Source organism: Phascolarctos cinereus, unplaced genomic scaffold (genome assembly GCF_003287225.1).
Source record: "Phascolarctos cinereus isolate Bilbo 61053 unplaced genomic scaffold, phaCin_HiC Scaffold_5;HRSCAF=322, whole genome shotgun sequence".
Classification (NCBI taxonomy): domain Eukaryota; kingdom Metazoa; phylum Chordata; class Mammalia; order Diprotodontia; family Phascolarctidae; genus Phascolarctos; species Phascolarctos cinereus.
Window position 1 is genome coordinate 453,229,934 of NW_027555958.1, and position 17,406 is coordinate 453,247,339.

Genomic DNA, 17,406 nt, shown 5'->3' on the forward strand with positions numbered 1-17,406 from the left:
TGAGGCCCTTGTAACTGGACTGGTTGTCTCACAGTCTGTTCCTTTCCTCTGGAACTAAGCTCTGCCACCATTTGCTTTAGTCAACCTGCATTTATTAAGCACCTACTATGGGCCAGGCACCGTGCTAAGCCTGAGGATACAAAGAAAGACAAAAGACAGTCCCTGCTCTCAAGGAGCTCCCAGTCTAACGGGGGAGACCACATGCATACAACTGGGTACAAATAAGATAGAGCAGGATGAGTTGGACATAATCAACAGAGGGATTAATGCTAGGATTTAGGGGGATTGGGAAAGGCTGTGTGGCAGAAGCCCTTAATTCTTGGCCATTGAGAATGCTTTCTTCATCAAAAGTCATTGATATCACCTTTGGTCTAGTCTGTTCTCCCCGTGAAGAAGTTAAGCTCTTTCACCAGCTCCTGGTCCACTAGACCACATGCTGGGACAGAAGGAAGCAGCTAATTTCACAGAATCACAAATGTCCCCACTGGGACAGCTCTGGACGTTAGGAAGTTCTCACTGACATCAAGCCTGAATGGGCTTCTTGGCTGCTTGCCTTTGCTCCTCCTGGTTCTGCCCTCCGTCTAGTTCCTTTCCCATATGACAGCCCTTGGGATACTTGAAGACAGTTCTCGTTACCCCTGAATCTTCTCTCATTCATGCTAAGCCCTCTTAGTTCCTTCAACTGGTTTTCATGTGACACAGACTGCAGGCCCCTCCCCAAGCTGGCTGTCCTCCTTTGGGTACTCTCCAGCTGCTCTAAACTGCTATACCCAGAACTGGACACAAATTCCATATATGTTCTAAGGAATGCTTACTTCTTTATTCCCGGAGGCTGTACCCCTCTTAATGCAGCCCAAGGTCTCATTAGCATTTTCTTTAGTCGCCACATCATGGCGCTGACTCATATAGAGCCTGTAGGCCACAAAAGGCCGTGAATCTATTTCAGAGCACCCAATGTCTAACCATGCCTCCCCCATCTTGTATTTGAGAAGTTAATTTTTCTTATCTAAGTAAAAGACTTTACATTTATCCCTACTGAATTACATCCTATTAGATTCAGCCCAATACTCCAGGGGTGGGGAACCTACGTCCTCAGGTAGCCCTGTAGGCCCTCAAGTGCAGCCCTTTGATGCACTTGAGGACCTAGAGGGCCACATGTGGCCTTGAGGTGGCAGGTTCTCCACCCCTGCTCTAGCCCCTCTGTCATCCAGTATGTCAGTTCTCCCTCCTAGCTTGGTGCCATCTTCAGATTTGGTGATAATACCATCTATGTCTTTGTGTATCATGCCCCTGCTAAAAATATTAAGCATAGATCCCTAGGACACTTCACTGGAGACCTTTCACCAAGCGGACACAGAACCATTAATGACTATTCTTTGAGTCCAGCCCTCCAATCATCTCTGAATCCATTGGACTGTCTTATTGTCTAATCCACATGTCTCCATCTTCTCCTCAAGAACAGAATGAGATATTTTATCAAAAGTTTCGCTAAAATCTAGGTAAACTATATCCACGGCATAGCCTTCATTTACTAGCTTGGTATTTCTGTCATTATGGGAAATGAAGTTGATCAAGTTCTTGATGAAATCACATGGGTGCTTTGTAATGACTGTTTCTCTTTCTAGATGGTCACCAACTATCTCTTCAATGATATACTCTAAACATTTCCCATAAATCAAAGTCAAGCTCACTAACTTAGAGTTTTCAGACTCTGCTCTTTTTCTTTTTTTTCCTTGAAAATCAGGACATCTGCCCTTCTCCATCCTGTGGTCTCTCTCCCATTGTCCATGGTCTTTCAAATATTTCTGAGAGTGGCTCAGTAGTCACATGTGGCAGCTCTTTCAAGACCCAAGGATGTCATTCATCTGGGCCATCAACGGCAACTAGGCTCTCATACTTATTTATTTCGCTTATCAACTCCCAGTCATTTTTGTTCTGTTGTTTTCAGCACAAAGGTCATCCTTATTAAGCAGAGGCCCTATCTCTTCTTTGATTCTCCTATCTCTCCCAATATAGCCCAAAAAATCCTTTTAAAAAAGCCTTTGCTTCTGTCAGCAGCCTCAGATCATTCTGAGCTTTTGCATTCCTCACCCTATCACAGAATTGTACCTTACTCTTCTATTAACTGTTTATTCCCTAGCCTCACTTCCATTTTCCTTACATTTCTTTTAAAAATCTAGGATTATTGTATAGTTCCCAGCGCATCTACATCAATGTCTTTAGACAAATCTCATTTCCCTCCTCATTGGAATTATTTCCTTTGGTGTCTTCAAAATTTCAACTTTGAGCATCTTCCATCCTTCTTGGCTAATATCACCTGTGAAATCTGATACATGGGATTCTACCTATTTTTCCTCTGAAATCTTTCCTGATTCCTCCTTGCTACTAGAGCCTTCCCTCTATTGATTATTTCCAATTTATCTGGTATATATTTTGTTTGTACGTAGTTTTTGTATGTTGTCTCCCCCATTAGACTGTGGACTTCTTGAAGATGGGAACCATTTTTGCTTTTTTAATTTTTTTTGGATCCCTGACCTCAAAATGGCCCCTGTCCTCAAGGGGCTTATGAAGAGACAATTTGTGGGGGCATCTAGGTAGCGCAGTGGATAGAGCACCAGCCCTGGATTCAGGAGGACCTGAGTTCAAATCTGGCCTCAGACACACAATAACACATACTAGCTGTGTGACCCTGGGCAAGTCACTTAACCCCATTGCCCAACCAAAAAAAAAAAAAAAGAGAGACAATTTGTGCCTAAGTATAAACAAGATACATTTGTAATACGGGGCTGGCCAACTATGCCTACTCTTTTTGAGCATGTGCGGAGTACTTGGTTGATGTAATCCTCACATGTACTTTGGAATATGCACAGACCTTCTATAACTGGTTTCAGTGTGCTAGCCATATGAAGAGGAGCCTTTGTGATTGGCCACGTAGCTGGAACTGGGGGGTGGGGGAAGGGGCACCAGTCCATGGAAACCAGTCCTTCTTTGGCTAACTTCTTCATAGCTGGTGGCATTCTGGTGCTAGAGACAGAGACGGTGCTAAGGAGGGGAAAGGCTTCAGGATGACAGGTAGCCCACGAATACGGACATCACTTTTTTGTGTTGGTATTTATTCTTTCCATTTTAGGTGAAGTATATTAGAGATGCTTGTGCCCTTGTGAGCTTCTAGAGGTTAGGAAAGTGATCTACCTACCCAAGGTTCAGGAGTGGAATTCTTGCTGGATTTTGTAGCCAGTCTAACCTAGGGGCATTGAAGTGAGCAATGACTATTGGTATCTGAGACATGGATTCAACCCATGGCAACACTACATTTGTTCATAACCTTGGTGGGACCGATGTCATGCAAAAACTATTCACCTCAGAGACCAAAGGTACCACCCGCTAAGAATGGCAAGCAAAACAAAGCAAAGTAGCAAGCATTTATTAAGGGCTTACTGTGTGATAGGTACCACGCTAAGTACTGAGGATACAATGTAAGCACAAATACAGTCCCTGCCCTCAAGGGGCTTGTGTTTTAATGACGTAAGATAAACCACAAATAGGAGCTTTTAGGGAAGAAGGTGGAGGAAGGTACCTACGCCAGGGAGTGGTGTCAAAGTCCAGAAAGTTCAGAATCAGAACCAGGAGAAGAATAAAGTTTGGTCAACCCGGACACCCCCTCAAAATGAAATCCCCTGGACAAAATCACCAATGGGAGATAGGGGACAGGATGGTAGAGGGATGCTCTAGGGTGATATGACAGCTGAAGCACCATAGTGGCAAGGTTCAGAAAGTCAGAAACAAAGCTGGGAGGGGAATCCAGCAATCAATCAACTCACATCATCAGGCAGCTGACAAGATTTGAAGGATCACAGGGAGGAACTGGTGGGGTGTGCTATGCAGATGTTGTGCAGAAGGATGGCATAGGGGTGGGTGAGCTCCTCTGCAGCAAAGATACAGAATACGCCCTGCATATACTGGATGACTCCAAATTCCATTCTCATGAGGATGAAACTTTCTTAATCAGAGTTTATCCAGAAAAAAAAAAAGCACCAGCTATCTATGGCCATTCCTGCTTTAGGTCTGGATCAAGGGGCCATGGTTCTCTATATCAAAGCAGTGGTTCCCAGACTCTAGCTGTCCCTTTGCATCAAACTGAAACCACTGATGATTTGTGTATGTGTGTGTGCATGTGTGTGTGTGTGTGTGTGTGTGTGTGTGTGTGTGTGTGTGTGTGAACCAAGTTGCTTTCTGCTTGGAATCTATAATCTAAATTGATTTAATGTCTTAGGAAATTTTAAAAATAACTTTTTTTTAAGGAAAAACTACATACCATGAATGGCATAAAGCAGAGTGTTCCCTCAGTTGGGGAGGAAAAATATTTGTAATTCTATTCTTGCTATATCTTCAAAGTAAATATCCCTTTGTAAAAGATAATTGATGTTAATTGGTTAAATGGAAGTCAGGAATTAATCACTGGCAGACAAATTGGGGGGGGGACACACATCAGAATGAGTCCATAAGCCAAGAACATTAGAGAAAAATACCTGCAACCCCTCAGACAGTACCCCTAGGACTTGAGGGGAAGATCTAGCTGGCCTCATTCTTGGAGTGTGAAGGCAGAGCTATATTTACACAAAAAAGATCATATTTGTAAAGTGCTTCATAAACCTTAAAGCATTATATAAGTGTTAGGTATTGTTATTGTTGTTGTTATATACACGCAAAATACAGAAAGAAGGCAAATAATCTTAGAGGAGAAGGTTCTAACAGTTGGGACTTTGTAGCATAATTCCCATGGTATCCTCGTCACCACTTTACAAGTGGGTGATCCCCATTTACCCCCAATCAATAGTCCTTGAAGAGGGTCCAAGTCAGGCTCCTAAGCACCAATTCTATAATACTAGAATAGGTAAAGTAGTTATTCATACCGACGCACTAGCATGTAATGTGCCTCGGACCTTCTACAAAATACGCCATGACCCCCTCACAAAGTCAGCAACAGGACTTCAATAAAATATGCAGGGTCACTTTAACATAAGCATAGACTGCTTTCCTGAATCAAAGGGCTTGGATTGCCAGCATGATTTACACTAGGAAAAAAAAAAAACACTGCTGCCAAATTACTGGAGACTGAGGGGAAAAAATTCTCAATGCTACCAGTATAAGCAACTTAAGCAATATAATTTACTGCCGCTCGCTTTCTGCAGTAGCAAAATAAAAGAAAACAAAGTGGGTGCCTATTGATTGTTGAATGGCTGAATGAACTGTGGCATGTTGACGTCCTGTCATGTTATTCCACTCTATAAGAAATGACAACGATGAGGAATTCGGAGAAACATGGGAAGATATGTATGAACTGATGCAGTAGGAGATAAGCAGAAATAGGAGCACAATAAACACATTGCAATCCTAAATGATGCTAAAACGTACTAAATGATACTAAAATGTATGATACTAAGTGATACTAAAAAAGTAGCTAAACTCTGATTGTTTGGTCCCAAGAGACAGATGGTGAAACGTGTAGTCTGCCTTATCTATGATTATAAGGGAGAAGTCAACAGAGGTTTATCAGGAAAGGACTGGTGTAAAAAAAGAAACCATTACTAAAAATGTCTCAAAAGGGGAAAAAAATGATTGCTACTAGTATCAACAATTTACCATTTAAATTTTATAGCCAAAACCTCCCTCTCCCCGCTCCACAGTTTCAATGGATCCCTGTAAATACTCTATCCAGGACAATGCATTGTATATTCATAAATAACATGAGTTTCCAGGATGAGCCCCCACCAATGTAAGGAGTCACTCACTCAACCCTACACCCTCAGTACTACTTTGGTCCAATGTGGAAACTAATATTTAGATTTTGCCTCTGTTCATTGTATTCTCTCCCAATACGCCTGGGAAATATTTACCTTAATCAGGTGGCAAAATGTTTCATTGGAACAGAATTACACAGTAAATACCAGAGAAGGAAAATCAAGCAATAGAAACCTTCTCAGTCCCAATGAGCGTCCTTGCTTATAGACTCCTCAAATGTTCTAGTTTACTCTTCCTTTAATCCCATCTAATAGCCTCCAGCATTTGGAGGAGGGAAACCATTGTTTCTAAACGTGTGCCCAATGGGAAAATGCTTAGGTTTCAGTGCCTTGAATTTGTGGCTCCTCCTTAGGAACTGGCAAGGGCTTTTGGCAAAGCCTCTGCCTTGGCTCGTTCTGGGGTTCTCCAGATTCTGCTGGATCTAGGAACACCATGGCAGTCTTACTCCATGGAGCTCCTCTGCCCAAAGTTTGGCTGGTACTTTCTGTGCACTCTCGCGTGTTGGCTGGTCTACCTTTGAGACCGCCCACTTCTCCCAAGACTTCCCACCAATCAGAGTCTGTGACTCATTGTGCAACCACCTGCACCCAGACATAGGGCCCCCTGGGAAATGGAGTCCTGGGAACCTCTCCCAATGAGAGTTGCTCTCTGGGCCCCTAGCATTATGGGGGATGTAGTCAGAGGAACCTGTCCTATCTGTCCCATCTGTTAACAGAGCCACAACAAGGAATTTCAGCACCTGGGACAAATAAAGTTGAATTGAGGAGGTTTGGGGGAGGGGCTGTCTAAGGTATGAAGGCTCTTTTGCATGGTTGAAACAGACTAGAAGCAGAAGTCTTTTGGGGAGCTTTTCCTCTGACTACTGCCTAGGTGGAGGAAACTGAGCAAAGTGTGGAATAGCCACAGTTCTCACAGGAGCAGATTCAGTGAGTATTCATGTAGCCGAGGGAGTTAGCCGACACTATGGGTGTCCAGAGAAAAAAGAGAGTAGTTTTCCCCTCAGGGAACTTATAATCTAATTCAAATTCAATGTCTGCCAAGTGAGAGGGAAGGGACTAGAGTTATAGGCTTGAGGAGAGAGGAGAAAGTTTGGAACAGCTGCATTAGGAATGTGTCGGGGAGTCAAAAGTGAATAAAAGGATTATTGTACAGCCGTGAGAAGCTTGCTGAGGTGAGAGAACATGAATTGTCAGGAGACCTAGTCAGTATGGGTTCATGACTTCCTTCTTCAATCAATGTGGAATTAATATTCTTTTCTTTCTTATACACACCCTTATCACTCCCCACCGGAGTCACCTTTCTTCCCCTCCCCCCACCAAAGAACTTTCCCTTGTACCATTAAGCAAAATCAATTAACATGAGCTTGCCTAAATAGATATGCCTAGCTCTACACCACAGTCCACTACCTCTTCGCCAAGAGGCAGGAGACATGCTTCCCAGTCAGCCCTTTGAAGTCATAATAGGCCATTGCCTTGATCAGAGTTCTTCAGTCTTTTGAGATATATATGTGTGTGTGTGTGTATATATATATATATATATATATATATTTCCTTTGCTTTAATGTGGTCATTGTGTAAATTGTCCTGGTTCAGCTTCTTTTGCTCTGTGTCAGTCCACCCAATTCTTCCTTGATTTCTCTGAATTCTTCTCATAAGTCTTTCCTTGTGGCTCAGGAATATCTCATTATGTTCACATCTCAGAATTTGATCAACCATTCCCAAATCAGTGATTGTCAGCTTTCTTCTACTCTTTGCTACTACGAAAAGCTTCATGACTTCTGTTGTCTAGACAGTAGTACTGTAGGAGCAGAGAAGGTACATGGTGCCTCAGGATTGGTATTTGTAGAAGTCCTTTTTTAAAGGAGAAAAAAACCATTACTGTTAGTGATATAAACACTGCACAATTGAAAATGTCAATTCAGCCAAGACTTCCTTTTCCCTCTCTCCCCCAGTTTCAAAGCGGTGAGGGACCATGGGATCATAGATCTAGAACTAGAAGAGAGCAGAAAATATCTAGCCCAACCCTTCACTTTACAGAGGAGGAAACTGAGGTTCAGAGAGAGTGAAGTAACTTGTCCAAGGCCATATAGAGAGTGTCAGAGATGAGATTTGATCCCAGGACCTTTGACTTCAGAGGTCATGATCCTTCTACTACACCATGGAACCTCCTCTATTTAAGGGTGGAGGACAGTGCCTGATTGAAATGGTTAATTATAGAGTCAATAGTCAAGATTGTGAAGGGAATGAAGTGAAAGTGGACTGGAAGAAGAGGAACTGAGCAGTCAGTCAATAAATCAATCAACACTAATTCAACTCTTACTATATATACTAGGTGCTAGAAATAGAAAGAGAAGCAGTCTTTACCCTCAAGAAGCTTAGATTCTAATGGAGGAGTTAATATGCAGATACCCAAGGATAAACAAAATGCATAACAAACAGATTCAAGGTTATGGTAGGGGGAGAGGGAACTAGCAATGAGGACAAAAAGCCTTCATTCCAGTGGAATGAGATCAGGGAAGAGAGAAAAAGACAGGAGATAGGGATCTCAGTGATGAATTTCAGAATTCAGGATCTCTGCCTTCAAGGCACCTTCTATCACAGTGCTGGCACATATTAGGTGCTTAGGAAATGTTTGATAGATTAAATCAGTGGTGAAGCAACTTCAGTTGATGGAGAAGCCTAAGATCTATGACCACATTTGTGGGAAGCTGAGGTGGGCTGGATATGGAGGTCCTAGGATTTAAAGAGGGAGGATCTGAGGGTGTATGTTTGTGGTGAGGGAAGGTATCAGGGCTGACAGGCAATATGGTATGGTAAAAACGGCATTGGATTTGGGGTCAGAGGACTTAGGTTCAAATTCTGTCTGCATGACCCTTGACCCATTTCATCTCTCTCTGAGTCTGTTTTCCCATCTATAAAATGAGGAGGTTAGATCTCAGATCTTATCGTAGAAGATTCACCATAGTACAACACCCTGCTATAATGATTAGCTCTTTTAAGCCCAGTAGGCAATATTATGGCCTCTAAGGTCTGCCTGGTTTCCTTCTCTTTGACTTTTGGGACTTTATTTTAGAAGAAAAATTCTGAGTTCAGTCACAATCACTTCAAGCCCCTCATTTGGAAAATTTCTAACACCTAGGCAGAGGTTAGGTTAGGTTTTCTGCTTAACCTTATTTTTACATCTGTCTCTAACTCCTGATCGCTTTGTGGTTGAGGCAAAACGGAAATTACTGGAAACACCTGGGTAATAAAACAGCAGATTATATTATGGTATCTGTGACTAACAGGCATCAGGATGGGGCATTGGGGAAAGAAAGAGCAGACCTTTTCTTGGGACTTGCTTCAACCTAGATTGTCCGTTCTGTGATACCCATAGAGCCAAGAAGTCTCCCAATATAATCTCTCTCCGGCTCAGCCTTTCCTTTGCTCCATGAGATGCTCAGAATCTCTTCTTCCCTGATTCTGAAATAGATTCTCCCTTTAATATGAAGGCTTTCGGTTATGACCTAGTCACTCATATAGTGACTTTGATTGACGGAAGAGGTGTACTGGCTGGTTTGCACTCTCCTGATTATTTGATGCCATTTTAAAAAAAGTGTTTATAACTGGCCAAGGCACCAGAACCAGACAGGATGATTTTGATTCCACTTTTACAATAAGGTCCCAGATTAAGAGCTGGAAGGAATGTTAGGGACCCAAAGTCCAATTCCCTAATTATATAAAGAGGTTAAATGATTTGTTGAGGATCACATACTAATAAGTGGCAGAGGCACAATTGAATCCAGGTCTTCCTGACTCCAGGTTTAGAGTTCCATTCCCAGTATGAATACTGAAGTCATCAAGATGATGGGGCAGAGATCACTTCACTGCCAGATGTGGGAGACAGTCCTTGAGCAGGGTGGGAGAGGGACCTGGAGGTCAGTCAAGAGTAGCAATAGGCATTTGGACAGGGCAATAGAATTTGGATAGAATAAACTTCAAGGTGTGTGTGGGGGGGTGTCGAAAAGTGGCAGTAGAGAACAAGGAATCTATTGGCTCTTCCCTCTCTGCCCCTGGCCCCACCATATGTGAGACAGTAGGAAAGGAGCCCTGGAAGATGGTGGCATGAGGTGTGCAGTCTCTGGGAGACAAAACCAGGTTTCTGATGGTGCCAGGATATGGAGGGATGGAGAGAGGAAGGGCTCCAGGATGAAGGGAAGTCTATTAGTGGAATGGGCACAGTCTGGAGGGGGGGCTCCCTGACCATGCCTTCTGACCCTAATCAGGTCAGAGATCCTGATGGCGAGCCCCCCTTACACCAACAACACATTAGGTGTCCCAGTGGCCAAAGAAGGAAAAAGACTGGGGAAGATATTGGGCTGAGGTGGCCAGGGATGAGGGTTTGTCAGGAAAGCGATTTTTGCCTAGACAGGTGGCATTTCTGAATGACAGGGATTAGAGGATCAGAAGGATTTGCCAGCTCTGGAGAGAGGGGGTACCAAGGAGTCAGAAGCTTGTAGCATGAATGGACTGCAAGATACCAGCTGGAATGCTGGCAGCCTGGGTTCTTCGGCCATGGTCTCCTTTTCCCTGGTGGCAGTCCCTTAGGTGAACAGAACAGGGTCCTGCACATAGTAGGGGGTCAGATTATAGTAGGTGAGCCAAATCACAACCTGCTTGAGAGTAGCAGCTGCCTCATTCTCTGTACATGCATCTTCAGGCCATAACAAGGCCTGGGACATGGTAGAAACTTAATATATGTTTGTTGATTGATTGATTGAATTCAAATATCCCAGGCCCTAGAGGACTAGGCAGCAGTATTTTTCTCTTGTTACCCAGTGTCTCCTAGCACAGGGCTCGATCAACACTCCCTGGATTGAATGTGCTCCAAGAGGGGCTACAGCTAAGCCACCCTTTGCCCTGTTTCCCCTACCTCGTGAGAAGTCAGAGGAAGGACTAGTAAAGTCCTCTTCACTCTTCCCAGAGACAGATGAAGCAAGGGATGCTGCCAATTTGGCCTAATTAAGCATAGTCATAGAGACCCCAGGGCCATGCTGAGCTCAGAAACACACCAAAAATTGGATAGAAATTTCTTTGAAAATAGAGTGCAAAGCAAAAGCAGGATGAATACTAAATAGCAGAGAAGAGGATTCAGTTCAACTGCCAGGCACTGAACTACGCTTTGGGGATACAAAGACCAAGATGCCATAGCCCCTGCCCTCAGGGAGCTTGTATTCTATTGGGAAGGGAGAGAAACAGCACGCACGTGGCCAAGTCAGTACAAAACAGAGGATCGATGACAGTGGGGGAATCGGTTAGAATCAAAGAAAGGTTCTTGGAGATCACTGTGTCTAACACCCTCATTATACAAGTGAGGAAACTGGAACTGAGGACAGGGGAAATGACTTGAACACGGTCACACAGCACATTCATCCCCAGGTCTCCTGATTTCCAGGCTGGGCTTCTTTCCATTAATACTTTGACTCAGGTGAAAACTCTGAAAGGAAAAGCCTTCAGGACTGGGTGATATCAATCAAGAAATGCTTCTTTATTCAATATTTCCTGTGGGATTTGAATCCGGTTCGGTATTTGGGAGGGGGAGGCAAAGACAAATCAGCCAATGAGAAGTAAATAAGATTTTGAGGGGCTCTGAGATCAGTTGGGAAGACAAGACATTCCAGGACTGCTGAGTTTGAAGGGATCTCATAGATCAGTTAGTACTGTCCGCACCAAAACATAAATCTCTCCAACTGCATCCCTACCAAATAATAATCCAGCCTGCACTGGGAGACCCCAGTGATGGGGAGCCCAGTACCTCCTGAGACATTCCATTCCATTTTGAGACAACTCTCATTGTTGTCGGAAGTTTTTTCCTTCCATTGAGCCAAAATTTGCTTCTCTGTAACTTCCCCCCATTGTTCCCAGCTCTGCCCTCTGGGGCCAAGCAGGAGGCTGATTCCCCTTCCACGTGACAGGCCTTCAGATACTTAATCGTCCCCTTCTTCCTCTCCTCCCTCCACCCCCAAGTCTTCTCATCCCCAGACTAACCATCCCCAGCTCCTTCAGTCAAGTGACAAGCTCTTTCACCATCCCAGTCACCCTTCTCTGGACATGTGCCATTTTATCAGCATCTTTCCAGAAATAGAGCACCCCAGACTCACAGAATACTCCAGACAGGGTCTGACTAGGACAGTGTGCAGCAAAATGACCACTCCTCTAATTCTGGACACACTGAGACTCTCTCAATACAGGCCATGATTAAATGGGCTGCCTTGGTCACCATATCACACTGTTGAGCTTGCTGTCCACTAAAACCCCCAGATTGTTTTCCAAATGAGCTTTAATCTAGTGATACCTCCCCTGGCTATGCTCCAGAAATGAAAATCCGTGGCAAAACACCATCTTTTTAACGAGCTGCTCATTTCTGAAAACTTTCCTTGCTTTGCTTCATTTGTGGTGATGAAAGCAACACTTGTAGCTGCTGAGGCCTTCAAGTTCTAGTCCAAGGCTTCCAGCCCTTACCAGTGCGTTCTAGCATATTTGAGAGTTGGAAGGGACCTCAGCAGCCATCTAGAATGGTCTATATTCTCAGGAAGCATTCAGGCAGTATCATTTATGCCCACATGAACCACCCGAAATGAGTAGATTATGGCTATCCATTCAGCAAACATTTATCATTCACATACATTTATTAGGCACTGGGAAAGAAACAGAGTTTATATAATGCATGGTCCCTGGCGCTTACAGCCCAGTTGAATAGATAATCTAACCCAACTTCTTTTACAAATGAGTAAACAGAAGCCTGGAAAGGCAAATAATGTTCCCAGATGAAGAAACTGAGGCTGAGTAAAGGGTCTGTTGAATGAATCCATGGATGAGATTTGGCCAAAGTTATTACAGCAGTATCCATAAAGAGGCAAAAGAGGGCTGGGAGACTAGAGATGTCTAATTTCTGATCCTGGACCACTAACTATTTTGTGGCCTTGAGCAAATAATCTCTCTGGGACTTAGCTCCCATTTCTTCTCTCTGTGTCCTAGTTTTCTCCTTTGTAGCAGACTGGAACATCTTTAAGACATCTGCTAGTCCTAATATTCTATATTCCATGTTCAAACATTTAGAGTTCTAAAGTATCTGCCAGGTCTAATGTTCCATATTCTATGTTCTAACATTTCGTCCATATACTGTGGTCTAACATTTCATTTTCTAAAGTTTTTGCCAGCTCTAATATCCCATGTTCTAAAGTCCCTCTTAGCCCTGGAATTCTGTTCTAAGGTCCTATCAAGCTCTGACATTTATGTGGAAAAGAGAAGACATTGATGAGAAATCGCGCTGGGCAGAACGCAACCCTTGTCGGTTCTCTGGTAGCACACAACCTTGTGGGAACTGAAAAGGAGACAGGTAGATGTAATCACTAGCTTGGAGTCAAAATATCTGAGTTCAAATCTTGGACACTTCTTCCTAGCCATAAGACCATGAGTAAGTCAAATGTTCCTTCTGAGCTCCTAGGGAACTCTTAAGAAGAGACCTTCATCTTTTCTGGGAGGGGACTTTGGATTCTCAAAACTTCTACCATTAGAATGCCAACCCCTTCCAAGAATCTCACAATCAAGATCTGAAAGGGACCTGAGAGGTCCTCTCATCCCAGACTTTTGTTTGACAACTGAGGAAATGGGAACCCAGAAAGGGGAGGTGCCCTGCTCACCACCACACAGGGAATCTGTGTCAGAGCCTGACAGCCCGCACCAAGCCGTCCAGTTTTTCCACCCCCCTACACCATGACTACCTCCTTTAGACAACAAGGGCTGAAGTCCCTGAGCCAGAGGAGCTCCAGGGAGGGAGAAGCTGCCATGGGCCCCACACCACCAGAAGTGGTGGCTGCTGGTGAAGTGTCATGGAGAAAGTCCTCAAAAAGGAGCGTAGAGGAACATTGCATCCCACCAGCCACTGGTCAGTGGCATTACCAGGTTTCCTGGAAGTGGAATGCTTGGGAAAAATTCAGATTCAAGGATTAGAGTTCCAATCCCAGCTTTGCCATTTACTCTCTGCATGATCTTGGTCAGGTTAGTTCCCTGGTATGGGCCTCAGTTTCCTCATTTGTAAAATGAGGGGTCTGGCCTCTCAGATCTCTTCCCATTCCTTTCTAAAATCTCGTCATCCTATGACCTGGATTTAAACTCAACGCTACTATTTATTATCAAGATGACCATGGGCAAGTCCCTCTACCTTCCTGGGCCTCAGTTTCCTTCTCTGTAAAATGAGACTTGGCAGCACCTCCAAGTCTATGATCAGCCTCGGGTTCTTTGTCCTGTCCCCCACCAGGCCCTGGCCAGCCCTGGTTGGGGGACTCCCCATTGGCTGCCTTTGGAGTTAAACTTCGTGCATGGGCCCCGAAGGCGGCCTGCTGCCCCGAGCGCTCGGGGGATGGGGGGGAGGGGGCAGCGCCACGCAGCCCAGCCCGAGCCGCCGCCTCCTGCGCTCCTCCTCCTGCCCGGCCCGGCCCGGCCCGCCAGCCCTCCCTGCTGCAGCGCCCCGAATTGAGCCATGCTCGGCCGCCAGACTCCTTGCCGCCCCCTCCCCCTCGTCCCCCTCGTCCCCCTCCTCCTCTTCCTCCTCTTCCTGGCCTCCCCGGCCACTCCGGGGCCCAAGGAGAGTGACTTCTACAACTTCAAGGTGGTCAATATCAGGGGCAAGTGGGTGTCCCTGGAGAAGTACCGCGGCTCGGTAAGTGCGTGGGGCACCGGGGCATTCACCATCCGCCCCCACCCCCACCCCCACCCCTCACACCCCTCACTCTTCCTGGCCCCTGGCTTCAGGCCCCAACTCCGAGGGGCCCAGGCTGGCTCTGCAGCAGGGGCATGACTCCGTAGGACTCGGGCCCAACCCTAGGATCCAGACAGGATGAAGGGGACTGGGGGGGAAGAGGGCTGTTTGGAGGGGGCGGAGGAGGGGGGATGGGCGCGCCTCTCGAGCCGCTGGAATCCGGCTCGGATTTCCCCCCAAAGCGGTAGAGCTGCTCAGAGCCCTGGCCTCCTGAACTCTTCTCCGCTAACTGCCCGGCCCTCTCCCACCGGCCTCCCTTGGCCGGCCAGCAGCCCTGGAGTCTACGTGGCACGCCCCCGCCCCGGGAAGGGACTCAGCCCCATTCCCACCCCCCGGCGTTTCCAAGGGGGTTAAAGACGGAGGATGTAAGGAAAAGGGCTCTTAGGCCTCACTCGGTCAGGGGCTTGGTCCCCTGGGGCGGGGCTAGGTGCTGTCTCATCTCTGAACCTCAGTTTCTGCATCAGTCAAATTGAAGTGCTGCTCCCTACCCCACCTCTCCCACCGACAGGGTTACGGGGAGAATGAAGAGGGAGACACACATCTGTGCCAAGACTGCATGGTCCAGTTAGTGGGCAAATCACTGGGTTGGAAACCAAGGGACCAACTTTGGCAGAGACCAAGCTGGTTAACTGGTCCAGTGGTTTCTCCTCTCTCCCTGCCTTCATTTCCTCATTTGTACAATAGGCAAAACCTCCCTGACCTGTCCTGGATGCACATGGGCTCCCACTGGGCAGCCAGGGCCCTGGCAGCAGGTGGGGATGCCCAGGTGGGCAGCAGAAGGAGCTGGTGCTGCTTTCGCAGTGTTACAGACACTCCAGGCTGGAGGGACCCTCCAAAGGCAACTAGTCTGGGCCTGGGCCTACTGGAGCAAGAGTCTTCCTACATGGTGAAGAACACCTGGTCATACAGCCTCTGCTCGAAGGCCTCCTATGAAGGGAAAGCCCCTGAAGGTATGAGGGATGGGCAGCCTGTGCCACAGAGGGACAGCTCGGAGTGGAAGAAAGCCTTTCCTGACGTCCCACCTAAATCCAACTCGGCAGCTTCACTGCTCTGGGGCCCAGCGGAACTCATGTAATCCCCCAGATGTAGTGTGGAAGGAGAGCTGGGCTTGGAGTCAGGAGGAATTTGGCCTTGGGATTCTGGCTTGGATGCTTCCTAGGCTTCACAACCTCCTAACCCAATCTGGTTTAAATCAATCTAATTTGACAAGCAATGTACCAGGCACTTTGCTCGTGCTGAGCATACAAAGACAAAACCAAACATTCCCTGCCGTCATGAAGCTGACAGTCTACTGGACACATGGGAGGTAGGGATAGATAACACGTGTAGCCCAGTCACTAGAAGCATTTGAGCTTGGAGAACTCGGGAGCACCTTCTGCTAGCAGATGGCTCGTTAGCTGAGCCTTGGCAAAAACCACCCAGTGACTGCCTTCAAGGAGCTTCTAAACTAGAAAATGAAGGGATCAGGAGAAGCCTTATGTGGGAGGCAGGGTGGAAAAGCCCAAGTCAAAGGACCTGGGTTCAGATCCCATCTCTGACATTTCTATGGGACTGGGCAAGGCAAGTAACCTTGGGTCTCCAGATGTCAAATGAGGGGGTTGGGTGAGGGGCAATTTGGGGCTATTTCAAGAAGGGCACAGCTTCCAGGAATAAGGAGGTGATCCTCCACTGTCCTCTCCTTGGTCACACAGCACAGTTTTGTGACATTAATAAGCTAGAGGGCCAACAGGGTGGACAAGTGTCCCGAGTCCATGTTATATGAGCGTAAGCTGAAGGAACAAGGTGTGCTTAGCTTGAAGACAAGGAAGCCATTATGGCTATTTCAAGGATTTGAGGGAAGGTTATGTGGAAGAGGGGATAGATGTGTTCTGAATAGCTTCAGAAAGCAGAACCAAACGCAAGGCAGGAAGAATTTCTGAATGGAGCTGTCCAGAAGTGGAATGGGCCGCCGTCTGCTCAATGAAGGCATCAAACAGATGTTGGATGGCTGCTGCTTGCATATATCCCACCGTAAGTCTAAATGGCTGCCAAGATCCCTTCTAACTCTCAACTTCCATGACTCAGTGACTTCTAAAGGCTCTTTCCTTTCTAAGAAAGAGTATTGACATCACAAAATATTAAAGCCTTAAAGGACCCTAGACACCACCTCTCTCATTCTTCTTGGTTTGACAGAGGAAGAAGCTGAGGTCCAGAGGGGTGGTAGCTTTTGGAAATGAATGACAAACTTGAACCCGGGCCAACCAGAATCTGGTTCGGAGGCCAGTGGTCCTTCTAAGATGCTATGATAGTCAATTCAATACAATTTAATTAAATTGGTTTCAACATTTATTCTAACCAGATCAATACTACCTTTGCTGCACAAAGCATCCCATCTTCCACCTCTGTGTCTTTGCATGAATTGTTGCCCCCATGCCTTGACTCTGTCCCCTCCTCACCTCTGTGTACACCATAACCTTCTTGAAGACAGGGATTGTTTGGCTTTGGGCTTTAGATTCCAAGGGCCCAGCCCCATGCCTGACAACAACTAGGCACTTAGTCAGTGCTTTTTCTTTCATTCATTCATGCCTCCATTCATTCTTTCAAGTGCCTTCTAAGTGCTGGGTGCTGGAGATGCTGAAAAAAGGAAGGCTAGGATGAGAGTGAGCAAAGCAGCTGATACCTTACCGAGCAGTTCCCATGCTAGAGGCTGTACTCCACTCCTGCCTGTTTAGGTAACTGTTGCTGGAGGACCCTGTGGCCGGCTGCCCCAGACCCGAGCAGAATCTTGAAGGGGGCAAAGTTGGTCTAGTGCCCTGCCTGTGTTGT

General features: G+C 46.1%; 1 protein-coding gene across 1 annotated transcript in view; it reads left to right on the forward strand.

Moving 5' to 3' along the window:
* Positions 1-14,240: 14,240 nt before the first annotated feature.
* Positions 14,241-17,406, forward strand: part of GPX7 (glutathione peroxidase 7) — a 45,711-nt gene continuing 42,545 nt past the window's right edge. The window contains exon 1 of the mRNA XM_020987786.2: positions 14,241-14,502. Within this exon, the coding sequence (XP_020843445.1) occupies positions 14,323-14,502 (180 nt within the window). The 5' untranslated portion in view covers positions 14,241-14,322. The remainder of the gene's footprint in view (positions 14,503-17,406) is intronic.